Consider the following 22,785-nt stretch of genomic DNA (forward strand, 5'->3'; position numbering starts at 1 on the left):
CCCCTGTAACTTCAGTGAGCCTCTCCAGTGTGGGAGTTCTGGACTGCTCAGAGTCAAGCAGAGGGCTGGAAACAGTGGGTGAAAAGAAGTCCTCCCAGCATTGTTGCAGGTAGAGAAAGAAAAGAGGAAACACCGCTTTTGGTTCTTATTATTCTGACACTATTTCACTGTAATAACAATAAATCCAAGCAAGGTCTAGCCCAATGACAGGAGCCACGGATTTCAGTTGACTCAGCACTGCAGTGCAGGCTGACAATGGCTTCATCCCCTGAAAAGGTCCATGGAGCTCGACCTTTTACAAATTTTGGTTAGTGGTTGCAGACTGCCCAAGGGACCCCTTGTCAATGACTTCACAAAAGCACTTGTTCTGAGGATGACTAAGACTGAGCTATTTACACTTAAAAAAAAAAGAAAAAAAATCCATGGTTTTAGTGTAAAACTGTTTCTGAAGACATAGGTGCTTTAAAGGATAAAAACTCTCAGACCCAACTGGAACCTATGAATAGTCTTATCATGAAAAAAGGTGGTGTTAGTGGTAAAGAACTTGCCTGCTAATGCAGGAGATGTAAGAGTTGTGGGTTCGATCCCTGAGTTAGGAAGATCCCCTGGAGGAGGGCATGGCAACCCACTCAGTACTCATAACTGGAGTATCCCATGGACAGAGGAGCCTGGCGGGCTATGGTCCATAGGGTCACAAAGAATCAGACACAACTGAAGCAACTTTGCACACATCATGGAAACAATCACAGAACCAAATTGGGACAAGAACGAAGAGGGCAGGGGACAAAGCCATGGAGAAAAACAGGATACTACAAAAACTGGTTAAACTGGATAGGCCCAGGATGGCAGAAAGTTTGACTTTCAGTTGACCTCGAGCCTCTTTATAGGCTCATTGTAATATATTAGCATATGCTAAATGACACACCCACAAGTGCCATGACAATTTGAAAGCTGACCATAAAAAGCCAGAAAGCGGGCAGTGACCAAATTTCTGAAAATCCCCACCCCTCACCCAAAACAGCCATGCAGCACTAGAGTGACTTTGAGGAGATATCCCACATCCAAGGGCAAAGGAGAAGCCCCAGCAAGATGGTAGGAGGGGCAAAATCATGTTTAGAATCAAACCGCATACCTGCCAGTGAGGGTCAGAGGGCTCAAACCAACCTTGTGTGCACCAGGATCCAGAGACCGCACGGAGACTGAGACAGAACTATGTTTGAGTGTCTCCTATGGAGGTATGGGTCAGCAGTGGAACGCTGCAGAAGCAGGGGCTCTGGGTGCAGCAGACTTGGGTATGGCATAAGCCCTCTTGAAGGAGGTTGCCCATTAACCCCACCATAGAGCTTCCAGAACTTACACAAGACTGAGGAAATAGACTCTTGGAGGGCACAAACAGAACCTTGTGTGCACCACTACCCAGGAGAAAGGAGCAGAAACCCCACAAGAGACTGACTGAGACTTGCCCGGGAGTGTCCAGGAGTCTCCCATGGAGGCATGGGTCGGTGGTTGCCTGCTGCAGGGTTGGGGGCACTGAGTGTACCAGTGCATGCATGGGACCTTTTGAAGGCCATTATCTTCATTAATGGCACAATAGTTTGGACCCAGGTAAATAACAGGGAGGGAACACAACTCCACCCATCAACAGAAAATTGGATTAAAGATTTACTGAGCATGGCCCCGCCCATGAGAACAAGACTGTTTCTGTTTTCTGTTTCCCCCTCAGTCAGTCTCTCCCATCAAGAAGCTTCCATAAGCCTCTTATCCTTCTCCATCAGAAGGCAGACAGACTGAAAACCAAAATCACAGAAAACTAACCAATCTGATCACATGGATCACAGCCTTGTCTAACTCAGTGAAACTAGGAGCCATGCTGTGTAGGGCCACCCAAGACAGACGGGTCATGGTGAAGAGTTCTGACAAAACATGGTTCACTGGAGAAGGGAATGGCAAACCACTTCAGTATTCTTGCCTTGAGAACCCTATGAAAAGTAGGAAAAGGCAAAAAGATAGGACACTGAAGGATGAACTCCCCAGGTTGGTAGGTGCCCAATATGCTACTGGAAATCAGTGGAGAAATAAGTCCAGAAAGAATGAAGAGATGGAGCCAAAGCAAAAACAACACCCAGTTATGGATGTGACTGGTGATAGAAGTAAAGTCCGATGCTGTAAAGAGCAATGTTGCATAGGAACCTGGAATGTTAGGTCCACGAATCAAAGCAAATTGGAAGTGGTCAAGCAGGAGATGGCAAGAGTGAACATTGACATTTTAGGAATCAGCAAACTAAAATGGACTGGAATGGGTGAATTTAACTCAGATGACCATTATATCTACTATTGTAGACAAGAATCCCTTAGAAGAAATGGAGTAGCCAAAATATTCAACAAAAGAGTCTGAAACACAGTACTTAGATGCAGTCTTAAAAACAACAGAATGATTTCTGTTCATTTCCAAGGCAAACCAATCAATATCACAGTAATTCAAGTCTATGCCCTGACCAGTAATGCTGAAGAAGCTGAAGTTGAACGGTTCTATGAAGACCTACATGACCTTCTAGAACTAACCCGTCCAAAATATGTCCTTTTCATTATAGGGAAATAGAATGCAAAAGTAGGAAGTCAAGAAATACCTGGAATAACAAGGCAAACTTGGCCTTGGAGTACAGAATGAAGCAGGTCAAAGGCTAAAAGAGTTTTGCCAAGAGAATGCAGTGGTCATAGCAAACACCCTCTTCCAACAACACAAAAGAAAACTCTACACATGGACATTACCAGATGGTCAATACTGAAATCAGGTTGCAGCCAAAGATGGAGACACTCTATACAGTCAGCAAAAAAGAAAAAACAAGACAGGGAGCTGACTGTGGCTCAGATCATGAACTCCTTATTGCCAAGTTCAGATTTAAATTGAAGAAAGTAGGGAAAACCACTAGGCCATTCAGGTATGACCTAAATCAAATCAATTATGATTATACAGTGGAAATAACAAATAGATTCAAGGGATTAGATCTGATAGACAGAGTACCAGAAGAACAGTGGATGGAGGTTCATGACATTGTACAGGAGGCAGTGATCAAGACCATCCCCAAGAAAAAGAAATGCAAAAGGCAAAATGGTTGTCTGAGGAAGCCTTACAAATAGCTGAGAAAACAAGAGAAGTGAAAGGCAAAGGAGAAAAGGAAGGAAATACCCATTTGAATTCACAGTTCCAAAGAACAGAAAGGAGAGATAAGAAAGCCTTCCTCAGGGATCAATGCAAAGAATAGAGGAAAACAATAGAATGGGAAAGACTAGAGATCTCTTCAAGAAAATTAGAGATACCAAGGGAACATTTCATGCAAAGATGGGCACAATAGAGGATAGAAATGGTATGGACCCAACAGAAGTAGAAGATATTAAGAAGAGGTGGAAAGAATACACAGAAGAACTGTACAAAAAAGATTTTCATGACCCAGATAATCACGATGGTGTGATCACTCACCTAGAGCCAGACATCCTGGAATGTGAAGTCAAGTGGGTCTTAGGAAGCATCACTATGAACAAAACTAGTGGAGGTGATGGAATTTCAGTTGAGTTATTCCAAATTCTAAAAGAGGATGCTGTCAAAGTGCTGCACTCAATATGCCAGCAAATTTGGAAAACTCAGCAGTGGCCACAGAACTGGAAAAGGTCAGTTTTCATTTCAATCCCAAAGAAAGGCAACACCAAAGAATTCTCAAAGTACTGTACAATTGCACTCATCTCACACGCTAGTAAAGTAATGCTGAAAATTCTCCAAGGCAGGCTTCAACAGTATGTAAACTCTGAATTTCCAGATGTTCAAGCTGGATTTAGAAAAGGCAGAGGAAACAGAGATCAAATTGCCAACACCCACTAGATCATCAAAAAAGCAAGAGAGTTCCAGAAAAACATCTACTTCTGCTTTATTGACTATGCCAAAGCCTTTGACTGTGTGGATCACAATAAACTGTGGAAAATTCTGAAAGAGATGGGAATACCAGACCACCTGATTGCATCTTGAGAAATCTGTATGCAGGTAAGGAAGCAAGAGTCAGAACTAGACAAGGAACAAGGCACTGGTTCCAAATAGGAAAGGGAGTATGTCAAGAATGTATATTGTCCCCCTGCTTATTATTTTATATGCAGAGTACATCATGAGAAATCCTGGGCTGGATGAAGCACAATCTGGAATCAAGATTGCCTGGAGAAATATCAATAACCTCAGATATGCAGATGCCACCCCCTCATGGCAGAAAGTGAAGAAGAACTAAAGAGCCTCTTGATGAAAGTGAAAGAGGAGAGTGAAAAAGTTGGCTTAAAGCTCAACATTCAGAAAATGAAGATCATGGCATCCAGTTCCATCACTTCATGGCAAATAGATGGGGAAACAGTGGAAACAGTGAGAGACTTTATTTTGGGGGGCTCCAAAATCACCACAGATGGTGACTGCAGCCATGAAATTAAAAGATGCTTACACCTTGGAAGGAAAGTTATGACCCACCTAGACAGCATATTCAAAAGCAGAGACATTACTTTGCCAACAAAGGTCCATCTAATCAAAGCTATGGTTTTTCCAGTAGTCATGTATGGATTTGAGAGTTGGACTATAAAGAAAGCTGAGCTCTCAAGAATTGATGCTTCTGAACTGTGGTGTTGGAGAAGACTCTTGAGAGTCCCTTGGACTGCAAGGAGATCCAACCAGTCCATCCTAAAAGAACTCTGTCCTGAATATTCACTGATGCTGAAGCTGAAACTCCAATATTTTGGCTATCTGATGTGAAGAACTGACTCATTTGAAAAGACCCTGATGCTGAGAAAGATCGAAGGTGGGAGGAAAAGCAAAGGACAGAGGATGAGATGGTTGGATGGCATCACTGACTCAATCGACATGAGTTTGAGTAAACTCCGAGAGTTGGTGATGGACAGGGAGGCCTGGCATGGTGCAGTCCATGGGGTCACAAAGAGTTGGACACAAGTGAGCAACTGAACTGAACTGAACTGAACTCAACAGCTTCCATGACCTTCCCTGGGTTCCAAAAGGCAGTTCAAACAGTTGCTATATCAAGGAAGGGAGGAGATGCAGGAACAAGGGAGCAGTAGGAAACAATAGTGCAGCCTTGAGGCAAGGATGTGATTCCTCAAGAGATAAACAAAACAGTATCTTTGAGCTCTTACACAGAACTGGAGTCCTCATCAAGTAAGTTCAGTTCAGTTCAGTCGCTCAGTCGTGTCCGACTCTTTGTGACCCCATGAATCACAGCACGCCAGGCCTCCCTGTCCATCACCAACTCCCGGAGTTCACTCAGACTCACGTCCATCGAGTCAGTGATGCCATCCAGCCATCTCATCTTCTGTCATCCCCTTCTCCTCCTGTCCCCAATCCCTCCCAGCATCACAGTCTTTTCCAATGAGTCAACACTTGGCATGAGGTAGCCAAAGTACTGGAGTTTCAGCTTTAGCATCAGTCCTTCCAAAGGAATCTCAGGGCTGATCTCCTTCAGAATGGACTGGTTGGATCTCCTTGCAGTCCAAGGGACTCTCAAGAGTCTTCTCCAACACCACAGTTCAAAAGGATCAATTCTTTGGCGTTCAGCCTTCTTCACAGTCTAAATCTCACATCCATACATGACTACTGGAAAAACCATAGCCTTGACTAGATGGACCTTTGTTGGCAAAATAATGTCTCTGCTTTTGAATATGCTATCTAGGTTGGTCATAACTTTCCTTCCAAGGAGTAAGCATCTTTTAATTTCATGGCTGCAGTCACCATCTGTAGTGATTTTGGAGCCCAGAAAAATAAAGTCTGACACTGTTTCCACTGTTTCCCCATCTATTTCCCATGAAGTGATGGGACCAGATGCCATGATCTTCGTTTTCTGAATGTTGAGCTTTAAGCCAACTTTTTCACTCTCCTTTTTCACCTTCATCAAGAGGTTTTTAGTTCCTCTTCACTTTCTGCCATAAGGGTGGGTGTATATCTGAGGTTATTGATATTTCTCCCAGCAATCTTGATTCCAGCTTGTGTTTCTTCCAGTCCAGGATTTCTCATGATGTACTCTGCATATAAGTTAAATAAGCAGGGTGACCATATACAGCCTTGATGTACTCCTTTTCCTATTTGGAAACAGTCTGTTGTTCCATGTCCAGTTCTAACTGTTGCTTCCTGACCTGCATACAAATTTCTCAAGAGGCAGATCAGGTGGTCTGGTATTCCCATCTCTTTGAGAATTTTCCACAGTTTATTGTGATCCATACAGTCAAAGGCTTTGGCATAGTCAATTAAGCAGAAATAGATGTTTTTCTGGAACTCTCTTGCTTTTTCCATGATCCAGCAGATGTTGGCAATTTGGTCTCTGGTTCCTCTTCCTTTTCTAAAACCAGCTTGAACATCTGGAAGTTCATGGTTCACGTATTGCTGAAGCCTGGCTTGGAGAATTTTGAGCATTACTTTCCTAGCATGTGAGATGAGTGCAATTGTGCGGTAGTTTGAGCATTCTTTGGCATTGCTTTTCTTTGGGATTGGAATGAAACTGACCTTTTCCAGTCCTGTGGCCACTGCTGAGTTTTCCAAATTTGCTGGCATATTGAGTGCAGCATTTTCACAGCATCATCTTTCAGGATTTGAAATAGCTCAACTGGAATTCCATCACCTCCACTAGCTTTGTTCATAGTGATGCTTTCTAAGGCCCACTTGACTTCACATTCCAGGATGTCTGGCTCTAGGTCAGTGATCACACCATCGTGATTATCTGGGTCATGAAGATCTTTTTTGTACAGTTCTTCTGTGTATTCTTGCCACCTCTTCTTAATATCTTCTGCTTCTGTTAGGTCCAAACCATTTCTGTCCTTTATCGAGCCCATCTTTGCATGAAATGTTCTCTTGGTATCTCTAATTTTCTTGAAGAGATCTCTAGTCTTTCCCATTCTGCTGTTTTCCTCTATTTCTTTGCATTGATCGCTGAGGAAGGCTTTCTTATCTCTTCTTGCTATTCTTTGGAACTCTGCATTCAGATGCTTTTATCTTTCCTTTTCTCCTTTGCTTTTTGCTTCTCTTCTTTTTTCAGCTATTTGTAAGGCCTCCCCGGACAGCCATTTTGCTTTTTTTGCATATCTTTTCCATGGATATAATTAACTACTTGTTGAAGCATTTTTCATTTCAGAGAGAAGGTCACAGTTCAATAACCTTGAGAATCACAGAAGCCATCACAAGACCACCTGATGCCAGGCCAGATAACCTCTGGATTGAAGGAATGTAGACCCCCATGTGCACCCTGATCCTTGTCTGCAATCCTTCCCTTGACTATAAGACTCCCTCCTCACTGGCTTAGGACACATGATTTTGAGGGCATCAGCCCACTGTGGTTACCTTTTGTTGGCAAAGCAATAAAGCTATTCTTTTCTTCTTCACCCAAAACTCTGTTTCCAAGATTCAATTCGGTGACAGCGCATAGAGGCCAAGTTTCCGCATCAGTTCCAGCAGAGCTGAACTCACTGATCCTATCCACAGAAACAGGGCCTCAGAACTGTCAAAGACAACCAAATGGCACGGAAGCAAATTTCTACTTCCTATAGGGCTGCATATAAGCAAGGGGCCACCCCAGTGTTGCCATCGTTATCACTTGTATTCTTTCCCATGAACTGAGATCGTGGGACAAATCAATCTCCCCCACAGGCTCCAGTGTCCTGGAGCCTCTGCTCTATTCCTGCAGAAGATACCATGGGAACACTTGCTATCTTCAAGGGCAAATACGTTATTTCTCATATCCTGCTTCAATTCTGTACAATTCTCTATTTTTAAAAAAAATCATACCACTTACCTCTTGATTCAGTTTTTCCTTTTTCTTCAAATATTCTGCTCTTTCTCTTTCTATTTGCTCCTCTATTTCTTGAATATAGGTTTTTTGCAATTCGAGTTCTTTTTTCTCCAAATTAATTTTGGTATAAGTCTCATTGATGTAAATAGTGGTAGTGGCTTTTTCTTTCATTGCGTGGTTGACTGACAGGACAATCTTTCCATAATGCTTCGCTAGCTCCTCTTGCCTTTCACTAGAGAAAAAGAATCCTTCTTGGCATAAAAAGAATGGCTTTTTCCAGAAAGAAATTTAAAGTCTGTTTGATGAGATGAACCACCATAGAGAGGGAAACTTAAGGGACACTTATTTTATTTTTTTTTTTTTTAATTTTATTTTATTTTTAAAACTTTACAATATTGCATTAGTTTTGCCAAATATCGAAATGAATCTGCCACAGGTACACCCGCGTTCCCCATTCTGAACCCTCCTCCCTCCTCCCTCCCCTACCCTCCCTCTGGGTCGTCCCAGTGCACCAGCCCCAAGCATCCAGTACCGTGCATCGAACCTGGACTGGCTTATTTTAGAGTTGTATTTGTCATGGCCTAAACTTGGTTGAGACGACGGACAGATGGAAACACGGTATCCATCTTGCAACTCTTTATCACTGCCAAAGTGTCTTGGGGTCCCGCCTCACCCCAGCCATCTTCATATACCAGGTAGTTACTATGGGATATTTTGGTTTAAAGCTTACAATGATTCAAAAACCATTTTGAACAGGCAAGTGGAATCTCGCTGGACAAAGATTTGATATGTAACTTTGCCATGACTACCTTATCATCGTGAGATACATACTTAAGCCAAAGATAGATAAACATCCCACCACTCTTCTAGTCACCTTCTGATGCCATTGCCCTGCATAGAATGTCCAGGAGAAACCTAATCCCCCTCTGAAGGACGGAATTGGGGAAGAGGGATCTGAGTCTGTCTTCATGGTTCAGAGGGTGTTTAAAATCTAATTTAAACTCTCTTAACTCCTCACATTTGTGTGTACTCAGTCGCTTCAGTTGTGTCTGACTCTGTGTGACCCTATGGACTATAGCCTGCCCGGCTCCTCTGTCCATGGGATTCTCCAAGGCAAGAACACTGGAGTGGGTTGCCATGCCGTCCTCCAGGGGATCTTCCTGACCCAAGGATTGAACTCGTGGCATCTCTTGTGTCTTCTGCATCTCAGACGAATTCTTTACCACTGAGTCACCTGGGAAGCCCTATCTTCTCACAGCCATAGCCGAATCTGAGTTCAAGAGGAGAGGTTAACCTTACATATTCATTGCTGGCCACTCCCACCTGAAGGAGACCCTAAGATTGTGAGAAACATCTGCCCCAGGAATGACAATAAAAGATTTGGAGGAAGAACAGTGATGCCATTTCTCTGTTTTCCTTTTTTCAAATCTCCTGCAATGTAAAGACTTTCTTCTAATCTCCAAAGCTAAACATTTAAGTTCAGGGGGATTGTGGGCAAAGGCTCAGGAAAATAGAAACAGGTTGTTGGTAAGTTTATTTTCCAGAATTAACTCCACCACAGAAAGGCAATTGAAAGAATCCCAGGTTAGATGGTGTCAAATAATGGGTATTTTGTAGGTTTAGTAGAGGAAGCCTGCTAAGAATGAAGCAGACTAAGGATTGAGTAGCCATAAGGAAGCAAAGCAAAACATATCAAATCAATACACCTGACTAGGTATATTGAGATGGGTTGGTCTCCCAATTCTCAGGACCTGAGGAAATCCCCTTCCCCAACCCCTGAAAAGCTTGCATGTGCCCAGGTTTTGAGGACTGTCCAGGGGAGGACCAGCCTGTCAGAGAGTGCAGGCACCTTGATGTACATCTTTCTTCCAAAAATGGATGCAATAATTGACTGTAGCTTGGTGATGCTGGTTCATCAGGCAACCCACGTTATGTTCACTTGTAATTTGGCTTTCCATGAAGATTTTTCTAGGGCAGTGATTCTCAAAATGTGGTCAGGACCAGCAGCAGCATCTAGGAACTTGTTAAAAATGGAAATTCTTGCCCTCATTCCCTAGACCTACTGAATCAGAAATCTGCGGTGGAGGGCCCAGTAATTTGTGTTTTAACAAGCACTCCAGGTGATGCTAATGTACACTCAAGTTTGAGAGTCATTGGTCCATAGGGGTGTGATGGTGCTGGCCAATTGATGTGAATATTCCAGCCTGGGCATTAGCTTCCTTGTTAGTAGTTTAGGAATTGATAGTCTGTGGTCTCCGGTGATTGTGGCTAGCATGCACCATGCATAAATATGCATTGTGAATCTTCAAGAGGGATTAGTGTACGCAGTCTTTCTCAGACTTCTGTGGTCAAGGACCTTTCTTTTTCATAGAGCATCTTCCAAAATAGGTGTTCCGAGAAAACTATCCCTGGGCCTTGAGATCCCACCTAATTCCTGATGCTTTGATATCTTTTGCACCAAAGCAACCTTCTGAATATTTTACCTTCCCAAGAAGATTTTTTCACTATAATAAGGGCTCTTTGAGTATTTCTTACTCTCACAAACTGGAAGTCTGACATTTATACATTACTCTTGCAAATTTACTCATAGAGCTGAGATATTCTTCAGGATTTTATTGTTTTTTCTTTCAGAATATCTCTTCCTTCATGGACTGGGTAAGTCAAGATTTGTAATCTCCATTTTACAGATGGAAAAGATGAAGCCCACAGAAGGGGAAGTGCTAATAACATAGCTGAAGAATAAACAAATGAAACTAACAGATGTCAGCTTCCATTTAATTGCAGGTAATAAATATCTAGGATCAATCCCATCCTCAGCCCTCCACAAGACTATACCTGAATGTCTTTAAAGAACTCATCTAGCTACAGTATACCTGGTTTGATATTATACTTGCAACACAACACCCAGCAAGATTTCTTGCTTTGGTGGTTGAGGCTTGTAAACTTAATTTTACTAAAAATGAAATGAAAGTCACTGTGTTTCTACCTTTGGAGCTGGGGTGCGAGGCAGTGTGTGACTTACACACAGTAAGTTGTGTGTAGTTGCTGTGGGAAGGTTAATTCCTTCTGAAATCCTACAGTCTCCTGGCTATGGTGGTAGAAGGTTTTCTGCTCTCTTCCCAGCTCTCTGAAGCTATCACACATCCCTCATCAGCCCAGTCATCTTCTACAAGTTATCTCTGCCTCTTAACTTGCCCGGCACCAGTTCAGAGGTGGTTCAGTCGATAATTCGTGTCCGATTCTGTGTGACCCCATGGACTCTGGCCTGCCAGGCTCCTCTGTCCATTGGGATTTTCCAAGGCAAGAATACTGGAGTGGGTTGCCATGTCCTCCTGATCCAGGAATTGAATCTGGGTCTCCTGCCTTGCAGGCAGATTCTTTATTGACTGAGCTACAGGGAAGATCAGACCAGAGGACAAATCCCTTAAGAAAAATTTCCCACTTTATCCCCAGACCCTGACTTCTTCAAACAAACAAAAATACCTACCCTAGAGCTGTATTATCTGTTTGCAGATGGAGTATTTTCTTCTTTAGAAACTCAATTTCATCATTTATCCTTGTAATTTTTGTGTGTAGTTCACTCATCTCAACAAGATTCACTCTGCGTGCATCCCTGACACATTCTTAAAAGTGGAAGAAATGTTACTCAGTTATTTGAGAAACTGCACAATTGTAGATACTGACCTTTCAAGTCATAAACAAATTATGTCTTTCTTTGAAATATTCTTCTAAGTATGTTCTGGATCAGACACCTCTCCCTCACCTCTTTGGACCCTCTCAATCTCACCTATCAATTATATCCCTAATTTCAGCTGCTGCTGTGGTCAGTGACCAGCTTTCTATGAGCTCTGCACAACTTTAGACTGGTGCAGTCTGACAGCTCCTGATTCCTGCCTGTCCTATCCACTTCTCAGCTATCCAGGACTTTCCTGTCACCTCTACTATGGGACATCTTGAGATACTCACACCCCTCGTGTATGTGTAACGCCAAGTTTGGGAGATGTGGCAAGCATGCACCAGTGGACTGCCTGGATGTTCCTGAGAAGGGGTACCACTGTGTCCTGGGGGCATATTCTCGTACTTAACTAGTTGCTGTCACCAGTAGTCAGCATCATATTGCCTCCATATTAACTCTCCCTTCTTCCTGCTTTGGTTCCTTATCCCACTCTCATCCACCTGGACTGTATGTCCTAATAAAATAATAGTGCAGGGACTTCCCTGGTGGTCTAGTGGCTAAGACTCCATGCTCCCAATGCAGGGGGCCTGGGTTCCATCATGGTCAGGGAACTAGATCCCGCATGCAGAAAGTAAAAAAGATCCTCAATGCCACAATGAAGATTGAAGATCCTGAGTCCCACAGCTAAGACCTGGAGCAGCCAAATAAATAAATAGAGTACTGAAATTAAAAATAAATAAATAAAAGTGCAAAAGCCACTGCTTCTAGCTCTGCTTTCTGGGGAAGCCAGTGTATTAAAAAAAACTAAATTATCCATCAATAAATAACATATCTGTGTAATCACATAAGGCTTAAATCACAGAAGACTTCAAAGGATCACCTCCGTGCTTGAGATATAGATGATGAAAATGCATGAATTTTTGAACTGTTGTTTAAAAATGAGTATTGGGCTATCATTTCTATGCAACAAATTCCCTGGAAACTGGTAGCTCCCCTGAGAGAACTAAATTATTTTTTTCATAGGTTATAAGTTAAATTGCCCATTGTAGTAGGGCTTCTCAAACTTTATGTCTTGAATATGCATATACATCACCTGGGGGGTATTGTTGAAATATAGAATTTGATATAGCAGGTCTGAGGAGGACCTAGAGATTCTGCATTTTGTAACAAGCTCCCAGGTGAGGTTGATGCTACTGATCCAAGGACCATACTTTGAGTTGAAAAGCTTCATAATACAAGGCCAATTAAATTTATTTGGTTAAGTATTTTATGTATATCAAAGACCTTATAAATTAGCACAGTATTTCTTTTCCCTTCTAAAATATTTGTCTTGCTTATAAAAGTAACTGGATAGTAAAAAAAAAAAAAAAAAAAAAAAGCAACCGAAGAAAATAAAACAAAAACATTCTTAATTCTGTTTTGAGCACAGATTCTTTTAAGTTTTATTTTTTATCAGCATGTAGGAGTTTGCTGGATTTTCCCTGTCAACTAACTGAGCATATTGTTTCATAACTGACTATATCATTCAGAGTCTAATTGGGAGATAGAAATCTCACATTGAATAGGGAAATTTTAACATCAGGAATTATTAACTGTATCTTTGACTGACTGTGTGGATCACAGTAAACTGTGGAAAATTCTTAAAGAGATGGGAATACCAGAACACCTGATCTGCCTCCTGAGAAATTTGTATGCAGGTCAGGAAGCAACAGTTCGAACTGGACATGGAACAACAGACTGGTTCCAAATAGGAAAAGGAGTTCGTCAAGGCTGTATATTGTCACCCTGTTTATTTAACTTATATGCAGAGTACATCATGAGAAATCCTGGGCTGGAAGAAGCACAAGCTGGAATCAAGACTGTCAGGAGAAATATCAATAACCTCAGATATACAGATGACACCCCCCTTATGGCAGAAAGTGAAGAGGAAATCAAAAGCCTCTTGATGAAAGTGAAAGTGGAGAGTGAAAAAGTTGGCTTAAAGCTCAACATTCAGAAAACGAAGATCATGGCATCCAGTCCTACCACTTCATGGGAAATAGATGGGGAAACAGTGGAAACAGTGTCAGACTTTATTTTGGGGGGCTCCAAAATCACCGCAGATGGTGACTGCAGCCATGAAATTAAAAGATGCTTACTCCTTGGAAGGAAAGTTATGACCAACCTAGACAGCATATTCAAAAGCAGAGACATTACTTTGCCAACCAAGTTTCGTCTAGTCAAGGCTATGGTTTTTCCAGTGGTCATGTATGGATGTGAGAGTTGGACTGTGAAGAAGGCTGAGCGCTGAAGAATTGATGTTTTTGAATTGTGGTGTTGGAGAAGACTCTTGAGAGTCCCTTGGACTGCAAAGAGATCCAACCAGTCCATTCTGAAGGAGATCAGCCCTGGGATTTCTTTGGAAGGAATGATGCTAAAGCTGAAACTCCAGTACTTTGGCCACCTCATGCAAAGAGTTGACTCACTGGAAAAGACTCTGATGCTGGGAGGGACTGGGGGCAGGAGGAGAAGACGACAGAGGATGAGATGGCTGGATGGCATCACTGACTCGATAGACGTGAGTCTCAGTGAACTCGGGGAGTTGGTGATGGACAGGGAGGCCTGGCGTGCTGAGATTCATGGGGTCACAAAGAGTTGGACACGACTGAGCGACTGATCTAATCTGATCTGATCTGATCAGAGAATTAGCTCAGTTGGTAAAGAATCTGCCTACAATCCAGGAGACCTGGGTTTGATCCCTGGGTTGGGAAGATCCCCTGGAGAAGGGAAAGGCTACCCACTCCAGTATTCAGGCCTGGAGAATTCCATGGACTACAGTCCATGGGCTGCAAAAAGTAGGACACAACTGAGTGACTTTCACTTCACTTCACTTCAGAGAATTAGAGTAATGAGAGAATGAATAGTAAGAAAGTAAGGTGGCGCTAGTGGTAAAGAATCCATCTTCCAGTGCAGAGTGTGGGTTCGATCCCTGGATCAGGAAGACCTCCTGGGGCAGGGCATGGCAACCCACTGCAGTATTCTTGCCTGGAGAATCCCATGGACAGGGTAGCCGAGTGGGCTACAGTCCATGGGGTCGCAAAGAGTCAGACACAACTGAAGCAGTTTAGCACAGCACACACAGAGGACTCTAAAGAATTCAGCAATACCCAGCACAAGGAGCAGCACTATCCCGAAGGCCGAGAGAGTGCCTTCTAGGAAGCAGCACCTCCAGTCCCAAGATCCAGACCCCACTGAAGAGGGCTGTGGATCATTGGATGGCAAAGAACTTCATGAAATGCTGGGTTGGCAGAACTTACTAGAAATATGGCTTCTGGGGGCACTGGGGAGACCTGCCCACAGGGAACTGCTACACTTCAGAACTCACTGCAAACAGTGCCAGAGAAGCTTCACAGGGAGGTGCCGCACTGGTAGCAATCCACCATGAAGCTGCCCGAGGCATATGGGTGGGAGCTTCCGGGCACCGAGGGCTGCTGCACGCTGCTGGGAGAAGTTACCCGCACTGCAGGAGCTGGCCAAGCTGAGCACACTGGAACACGAAGAGAACCCCCTCTTCCTCTAGTGTCCCTCCAGTGCCCTGTACTAACAGAGCTTAATACTGGGCCTACTAGCAAAGGGAGAAACTTACAGGACCCAACTGTCTTATGACAGAGCAGACAATGAAGGTAGATTCGGAGCTGCAAGGCAATAAATGGATAACTGGAACAGCTACTTTAAAAATCTTTTTTTTTTTTTTCAGTTTATTTAGACCACTGTTTTAGGTTGGGCTCCCTAGGAAACAAATTTTTAAATTTGTATAGAGCTGGGGAACATCTCCTCTGAGGAGATAAGAGTTGCAGAAGGGTGGAGGGTTTAAATGATAATGAGTTTTGAAGCTGCAGTGACACTTCGGAGGTACTCTACAGTGATGGAGAGAGGCGGAACCTTGTGCTCCCCCGGTGAGCAGTCACTGAACGCAGGGAGCACTAGGGGAGGCTGTAACCTGGACTGAAGCCTTTCTCTTTTGTCAAGGACAATTCCTGCAGAGGAACTGAGCTATGAGCTTCAGCCAACACTCCTGGCAGCTGGAAAAATAAAGTTGGAGTCTGATCTTACAACAAATACAAAATTTAACTCACTATGGATTAAAGGCCTAAATACAAGAGCTAAAACTATAAAATGCTTAGAAGAAAACATAGGTGAAATCTTCATAACATTGGATTTAGCCATGATTTGTTGGATATGACACCAAAAGCACAGGCAACAAGTGAAAATATAGATAAACGGGACTATGTCAAAATTAAAAACCTTTGTGTATCAAAAGTCATTATCAACAAGAGTGATAAAGTAGCCCACTGAATGGGACAAAATCCTTGCAAATTATACATCTGAAAAGGGGTTAACATCCTGAATGTATAAAGAATTCCCACAGCTCAACAATAATGAAGCAAATAACCTAATTAAGAAATGGGCAAAGGAAATAAACAGACATTTTCCCAAAGGAGATATACCAATGGCCAATAAGCACATGAAAAGATGCTCCGCATCACTAATCATTAGGGAAATGCAAATCAAAACCACAAGAGACAGCAATTCTTATCCAGTAGGGTGGCTGTTATTTAAAACAAAAACAGAAAATAGCAAGTGCTGGCAAGAATGTAGAAAAATTGGAATGCTTTTGCGTTGTGCAAATGAAGGTAAAATGGTGCAGTCACTGTGGAAAGCAATATGACAGCTTCTTGGAAAATGAAACACAAAATTACTGTATTACCATACAATCCAGCAATTCCCTTCTAAATTTCTACCCAAAGAGTTGGAAGGAGAGACTTATTTGCACACTTGATACAATGGATATAAGCACACGTTTGTAATGGCACTGTTATTTACTATTATAATTGTTATTTTTATTATTTTGTAACTACATAATTTACAATAGCTAAAAAATGGAAATAATGCAAGGGTCTACTGATGGACGAATGGATAAACAAACCATGGTATATACATACAGTGGAATATTGTTCATCTGTAAAAGAAATTCTGGCATATGCTACAACGTGAATTACCCTTAAAGACATGCCAAGTGAAATAAGCCAGTCACAAAAGGACAAATATTGACTTTAGCCTATTTATAATAATTATATAAATTCAACTCATATATGTTATCCCACTTAAAAGGGAAACATACTTTGGATCTCACTGTATGTGTCTTGTATACTCTTTCTGGATATTTTTTGATATGGAATAACTATTCAACTCATCTTGCTACAAGTACTAGATTACTGCCTTATAAGATAAACTAAATTTCTACAGTTAATAAACTCAAAATACCTTCCAGTTCTCTGCTAACACTAGTGGGAAGAGTTTCCAATACAAAATATAATCTGCTGAGTTCCATGCTTTCAATTTCCAGAAGATCTATTGTGGACTTTCTCATTTCTTCCTGAAAATGTAAGTTACATATTTAAAAAGTTAAGACATTAAAATAATGAGATTGATTTCCTAAACAATGCCCACAAATGTTTTCAGACATCAAAATTTGCTTTTCAGTAAACATCTTTTGCTGTCATTTTTATTTGGAATAGAAAGTGGGAAATAATTGTTCTCCAATCAGATTTTAAGGTATCTTTCTTCATTTATCTTTTAATTTCTTCTACTCGGAAATTATTTTTTCACTATGTGTGTGTTCTGTTTTAGGAAAGACTCCTAAAAAAGAGTGACACTGAGAAAAATCTTAATAAACTGGGACATGACTGTAAAAGCATGCTTAGGTATAAAAAGAATGATAGTTTTCTAATATCTACCTAAAAATCCAAACAAATAGTCAGGTGGGGATATATATGTGGGACTATTTTAAAAAAAGGAAAAACATTTAAAAAATTGATAATCTGATAGTGGAAATAACAGATAAACTGTTTCAAATAAATGGTGGTAGTGGGTATAGTTCTTTATGATCTGAAAAAGTGCCATTATATTTTATGAATCATAAAAAGCAGGTTAACTAACTGTATATTTAGTATGATCATTTTTCTGGTAAAAAATAAAATTCAATACAGGCATCATCTATATCCTGAAAGTAGGAAAGACATCCATCAAAGAGTTAATCATGATTATTTTAGGGTGGGATCATGATGTTTTTTACACTTTCTTCCTTTTGCTTGTCTATTTTTCCTTAACTTTCCCATGGTAAACACACAATGTTTTTATTATAGTGAAAATGTTACCGTAAAAAATGAGAGGATTTATCTCTATTTAAGGGATTTCACAGATCATATGGTATATGGAGACATGCTAAATACTTTAATAAGCCAAAATAAATACTTTGAACTTTTCAAATCCTGGAGAAAGACATAACATTTTAATAAAAGAACAAAACGAGGAAAAGGTTTCCCAGGATCACAACGCAGTACCACACACACAAACTCTCAGTGTTTACATATATGTACTTAATTTACTGGGATTATAAAATCGAATTCTGTAGTATACATGTACAACTACGTATAATTCCATAAAAATACAAAGTAACGAGATTAACTTTTTTCAGCAATCTGTAGACTCATTTATTTTATAGCCATATTTCTACATTTTAAGATATTTGATACGTAGGAGATTTTTACTCAATATTTTTAAATCAAATGGGATGTCACCTTTCTGAAATATCATTCAGGGCCAAGGCCAAATAGACATGGTTGTGACACTTCAAAAGGAAAGTCTTTAAATATTACTTTGATGGGGCCCAGTTAGCATAACTGAAAGAGAACCTGTTTGCTTTCATTGAAAAGCACTGTCTATGTTAATGGAGTAAGTCCCGAACAATCTTTCACCAGTTTTGTGAGGAAGTGCTTATAGAGACTTGGGAAAATTGGCACTATGCATGCAGTTTATCCCAGAGGTTGTTTGCTGGTTTTAAGCAATGTTCACATATTGATGGCACGTGACTCACTCTTAACTGAGCTCTGTTATCACCAGGGCCTCTTCTCTTGAACAGTCTTGCCCTCTTGCATAGCACAGGTCCTTAACTCAGTGCTCTGCCTGGGAAACTGGGCAGCAATCCACGGCTGATCCACACTGGTGCAAATGTTAGTAAACTGAGAGAAATTTTCATTCAGGGCAAATATTTTCCTTATTCATCTACTGAAGTACGTTGAACAGAGTTGGTACTAAATTAAAGTTTGAAGAAGAAATAAGTGGAAGATTGAAAAAGTAGCTCTTATAGGTAATACAATACCAATTTCTTAACAGCGATAGCAACGTCCTTAAGAAAGTTCTTAGCTTCTTCATTGCATTTAAAATAGTCACTTTGCAGTGATTGTTCTAAAAAAAAAATCAGAAAATTAAGATCTCTTACTTATCTATCCAAATCCTATTTAACCCTTAAAGGTCTAGCTCAAATGCTTAATCAGTTGAAAATTACATCTTCTCTTAATTTTTATAGTAAATAATATGAATCTCTTTTGTACTTATTATTTCTTATTTTACAGTGTACAAATTTAGGGATATACTTCATGTTTCTTGAGGCCAGCCTCCTCTTAAGTTTCCACCTTTGTATAATTCATGGTAGAAAGAAGGAATCTGTATAGTATAGGACAAAAAATTCAATAATTCAATAAATATTTTATGAAAGGGATAAATATAACATGCCCATAATGTGGGCTTAAGAAAGTCTTCATATATATATTTGTATGTATATATATGCTGCTGCTGCTACTGAGTCGCTTCAGTCATGTCTGACTCTTTGTGACCGCATGGACTGTAGCCTGCCAGGCTCCTCCATCCATGGGGATTCTCCAGGCAAGAATACTGGAGTGGGTTGCCATGTTCTCCTCATGTGTGTGTGTATATATATATATATATATATATGTACACACACATATATATATCCTAAATGTAATATTTTACCAAAAAACACTTAATTCTTTAAAAATCCATCATGTCATTTTCACTTCTGTGCCAGTATTTTGATCATGGGGTGAGAGTAAATATTTGTGAAACCGGTAGGTGTGAGTTAGATAAGAGTTTTTAACCCCTTTCATTCACTGCCATATAAAAGATATTACCTTTCTCTCACATACTGTAAGATGAAAACACACGAGAAGAGAGGTTTGGAAAATGTTCACAAAAGTAAGGAAGACAAGATACATGCAGACAGAGAAGAAGGAAAAGAAAAAAGGAAGAGGAGAGCCAACAGAGGAAACTCCACTCACCTTGGCTCTGTCACCATCGCATTATACAAATTCTGTCTAAACAGATTCCAGGCCTGCATCCTCATGTGCAGCATGAGTTTGATAAGCTTAATTTTTCACATGTTTGTATAATCTAAATTGATTGCTATAACTCCATGATGCTTCCCATTTCACAAGTGAGAGATCTAAGACTTGAGGTTATGTGATGTGCTTTAGGTGACAGAACCTATCACTGATTGAGTCTGGATTCAGACACAAAGCGTGTGACTCCAGAGTCCATGCCCTGAGTGGCCATCCTCACCTCCCAGAAGAAATGCTGTTTTCTGTCCTTCATTCCAGGGAACTTGTATTCTCTTAATGGACTAAGTTCTCAAACCGAGTGAAAACCAGTTCCTGAGGTTCCAAGCAAGTGTGTGTTAGGGAGGGACAGGCATGCTTGGCTTGCTGTTGTTCAGTTGATAAGTCATGCCTGAATCTTTGTGACCCCATGAACTGCAGCACGCCAGACTTCCTGTCCTTCATTATCTCCTTTCGATTCTTCTATGGAATGAATGAGTACAAGCATGTTCCCACTTGCAACTGGACTGGATAGCTACATATTTTATAACTCACACTTAGGGCAAGAAAGCATAATGAAGCTTTCTCCTATGACAAATTTTCTGACAGTCCAGAAATTGTTAGCAGAAAAAGTATTTGTGCTTAATACACAGTTCCTTGCCTAAGGCAACAGGAGCTTCTTGAACACTCACTTTCTGATTTACCAGTTAAAGTCTCCAGTTTGCCATGACTAAGTGTTGGAGAAAGTTAACTTGCCAAGAAAAAGCAAGAAAGAGACGAAGTGAAATTAAACACATAGCCTAAATGCAGTTGGGCATTCTAATTACAAGGAAACGGCAATAGCCTGGGAGTTCAGGATTTGTCTGGGATTTGTCACCAGCTACTAGTGTGAGCTGAGCCTCGGGTCCCACTCTGTCGCCCATCTCCCCCACAACCAGCTGGAGAAGGTTCCCTCTAGGGTTTCCGCTTCATGCTCTCTAAGCACCACTTCGGAGATGTCCCTCTGAGAGCCCAAGGGCCGCTCACCCACAACAAGGAGCTGCTCAAGAGCGTCGGTCGCTACCGAGGAGCCCAGCGTGGAGGGGAAGGTGCATAATTCCAGGGAGGGGCCAGTGGAGACGGCGGCCACCGGCAGCGCCTTCTCACTGCCTAACCCTAGCTCCGGGGACCAGGAGCTCAGAGCCATCTTACTGCTCTTGCGCATTTTCGACCAGGCCAGAGGTAAGGACTGCCGGTTGCCACGGGCAACGGGGACGCTGAGGCAGTGCGCCAGCTCGTGCCTCTCACCTGGGGTGGGTGCCTAGCCAGTTTCTCTAACTTTATCCACAATAATTAAGGCATCTTGTAGCTATGAGACCCTCTTTAGCCGTCATTTCCTCTTTGCATTTCCATTTCTCTAGTTCAGGCCTTGTAGCTGAACACTTGTGCCCTTCTCACGGACCGGGGCGGGGGGTGGCGGGGGCGGGGGGGGGGGGGGGCGGGAATCTGATCATGTTTGAGCGCATTTCAGTGCTAGGTACTAAAGGAAGGAGCTTTATGTACAGCTCCCTAATGTCCACACCGGCTATGTAAGGAAAGTTCTTTTATAATCTCCACTTAAACAGACAAAGAAACTGAGGCAGGGATGACTAAGTGAATTGCCCAGGGTCACCAGATAATCATTTTGAGTTTAAAGTGGAGCCTGTGTAAATCTTTCCATTATGCTACAAAACCCATCATTGTATTCTTCAAGACCTTTCCCTGGAGACCTTCTACCCTGAGCACATTTTACCTTGAATCAGTGAATTTCTTCTGCTTTCTCATTCAACTGTGAGCTCTTTCAAGGCAGGGATATTATTAATTTTTCTCTGTGTCTCTAAAATCCAGCCCTGAATCAGGCTCAGATTGAGAGTAACTGTTAGTTCCTCTTTCCTCTGGCTGGTTAGAGAGTAGCAAAGATGATTTAACCCCTCCTTCTTCACTTTTCTTTACAGATTGAAATTGAAATCAAAGGGAAAATAACATAACAACTATCTTGTTGAATGGGACTATCTTGCAGGCCTTGTCCTGCTTCACCCACAGTATCCTATTTAACCCTCATAACCATCCTTTGGGGTGGGTGTTATTCCCCACTTTGCTTATGAGGACACAGAGTATATGTATGTCCTGGATCATTGTGCTATACCGCCTTGGAGAGGACACAGCACATCAACAGCAGAGCTAGCTCCAGAATCCAGGCCTCCTTCCTCCATGGAGATCCACATCCTGGCCTCCTTCCTGGGTCCCTTCTGCAAGATTTGACATTCAGATCTATCCCTGCCCTTCTGTGTTTTTCTCTGTGTGTCAGGGGGAGGATGTCTAGAAACCACATTCCTCAAACACACTTGTTGGCTGCTTGCAGACACTGCTGGGAGATTAGCTGGCAGAGAAGCCATCCCCTGGAGTGGCAGTTTCAGGCCACCGCAATCGACTGTGTCCCAGCAACTTTGGCGGCTCCCGAGGTGGCAAGAGTGGGAATCAGTGCCTCTAGCAGTCTCCAGCTGTATATCAGTCAGTGCAGGCATGTGGGCATGGACCAGATTTGCGGCAGCTTTCTGGTCTCTGGGATCTTCTTTATGTTCCTTCCCTCTGGTTTCTATAGCCCTTGTAGCAAATTTCCTGTGGTAAATTCCTCTGCTTGAACTATCCTGACTGGACCACCCTAAGCCAACCTTTTTGCTGTCACCAGAATATTCTCCCTACTTATCACTTCATTTGGATCACATTGTTCTCCACTGTCTATGAGTGAGGCCAATCCCTGAGGGGGCGTTGCATACCTTTGTAATTACAAAAGACAGTAAAGCATTTTATTATTATTTTAAAAAAAAAAAAAAACTTTTTTAAAAAGAAAATACACAAACTTAAAATAGTTGAGAGCATGAAGAAGCATTCTTATCCTTCAGTAGCCATAGATGGTGTTCACCGGGCCAGAAGTCAGGCCCGACTTCTCTCCTGTTTTTCTCTGGTGACATAAACAGACACTTCTCTCTTCCAGTCAATATTTTTCAGGCAGACTTTAACTCAGGAGCAGAACAGCACATTAGAATACCCCAGTCCCATGCTGACA

At 41.7% G+C, this 22,785-nt stretch overlaps 1 protein-coding gene across 4 annotated transcripts in view; it reads right to left on the bottom strand.

The window, feature by feature from the left end:
• The window catches only part of CCDC175 (coiled-coil domain containing 175), a 74,252-nt gene extending 53,114 nt beyond the window's left edge, over positions 1-21,138 (bottom strand). For 2 of the 4 annotated variants that reach the window (XM_070797681.1, XM_070797682.1), the window contains exons 1-3: positions 16,792-20,859; positions 11,299-11,434; positions 7,815-8,043 (exon numbers count right to left, since the gene is read on the bottom strand). In XM_070797681.1, the coding sequence (XP_070653782.1) occupies positions 7,815-8,043; positions 11,299-11,434; positions 16,792-16,897 (471 nt within the window). In that variant the 5' untranslated portion in view covers positions 16,898-20,859. Of the gene's footprint in view, positions 1-7,814; positions 8,044-11,298; positions 11,435-16,791 lie in introns of all 4 variants that reach the window. The other 2 variants (XM_070797683.1, XM_070797680.1) reach the window with 2 other exon arrangements.
• Between the last annotated feature and the right edge of the window lie 1,647 nt (positions 21,139-22,785).

Source organism: Bos indicus, chromosome 10, assembly GCF_029378745.1.
Source record: "Bos indicus isolate NIAB-ARS_2022 breed Sahiwal x Tharparkar chromosome 10, NIAB-ARS_B.indTharparkar_mat_pri_1.0, whole genome shotgun sequence".
Lineage (NCBI taxonomy): Eukaryota > Metazoa > Chordata > Mammalia > Artiodactyla > Bovidae > Bos > Bos indicus.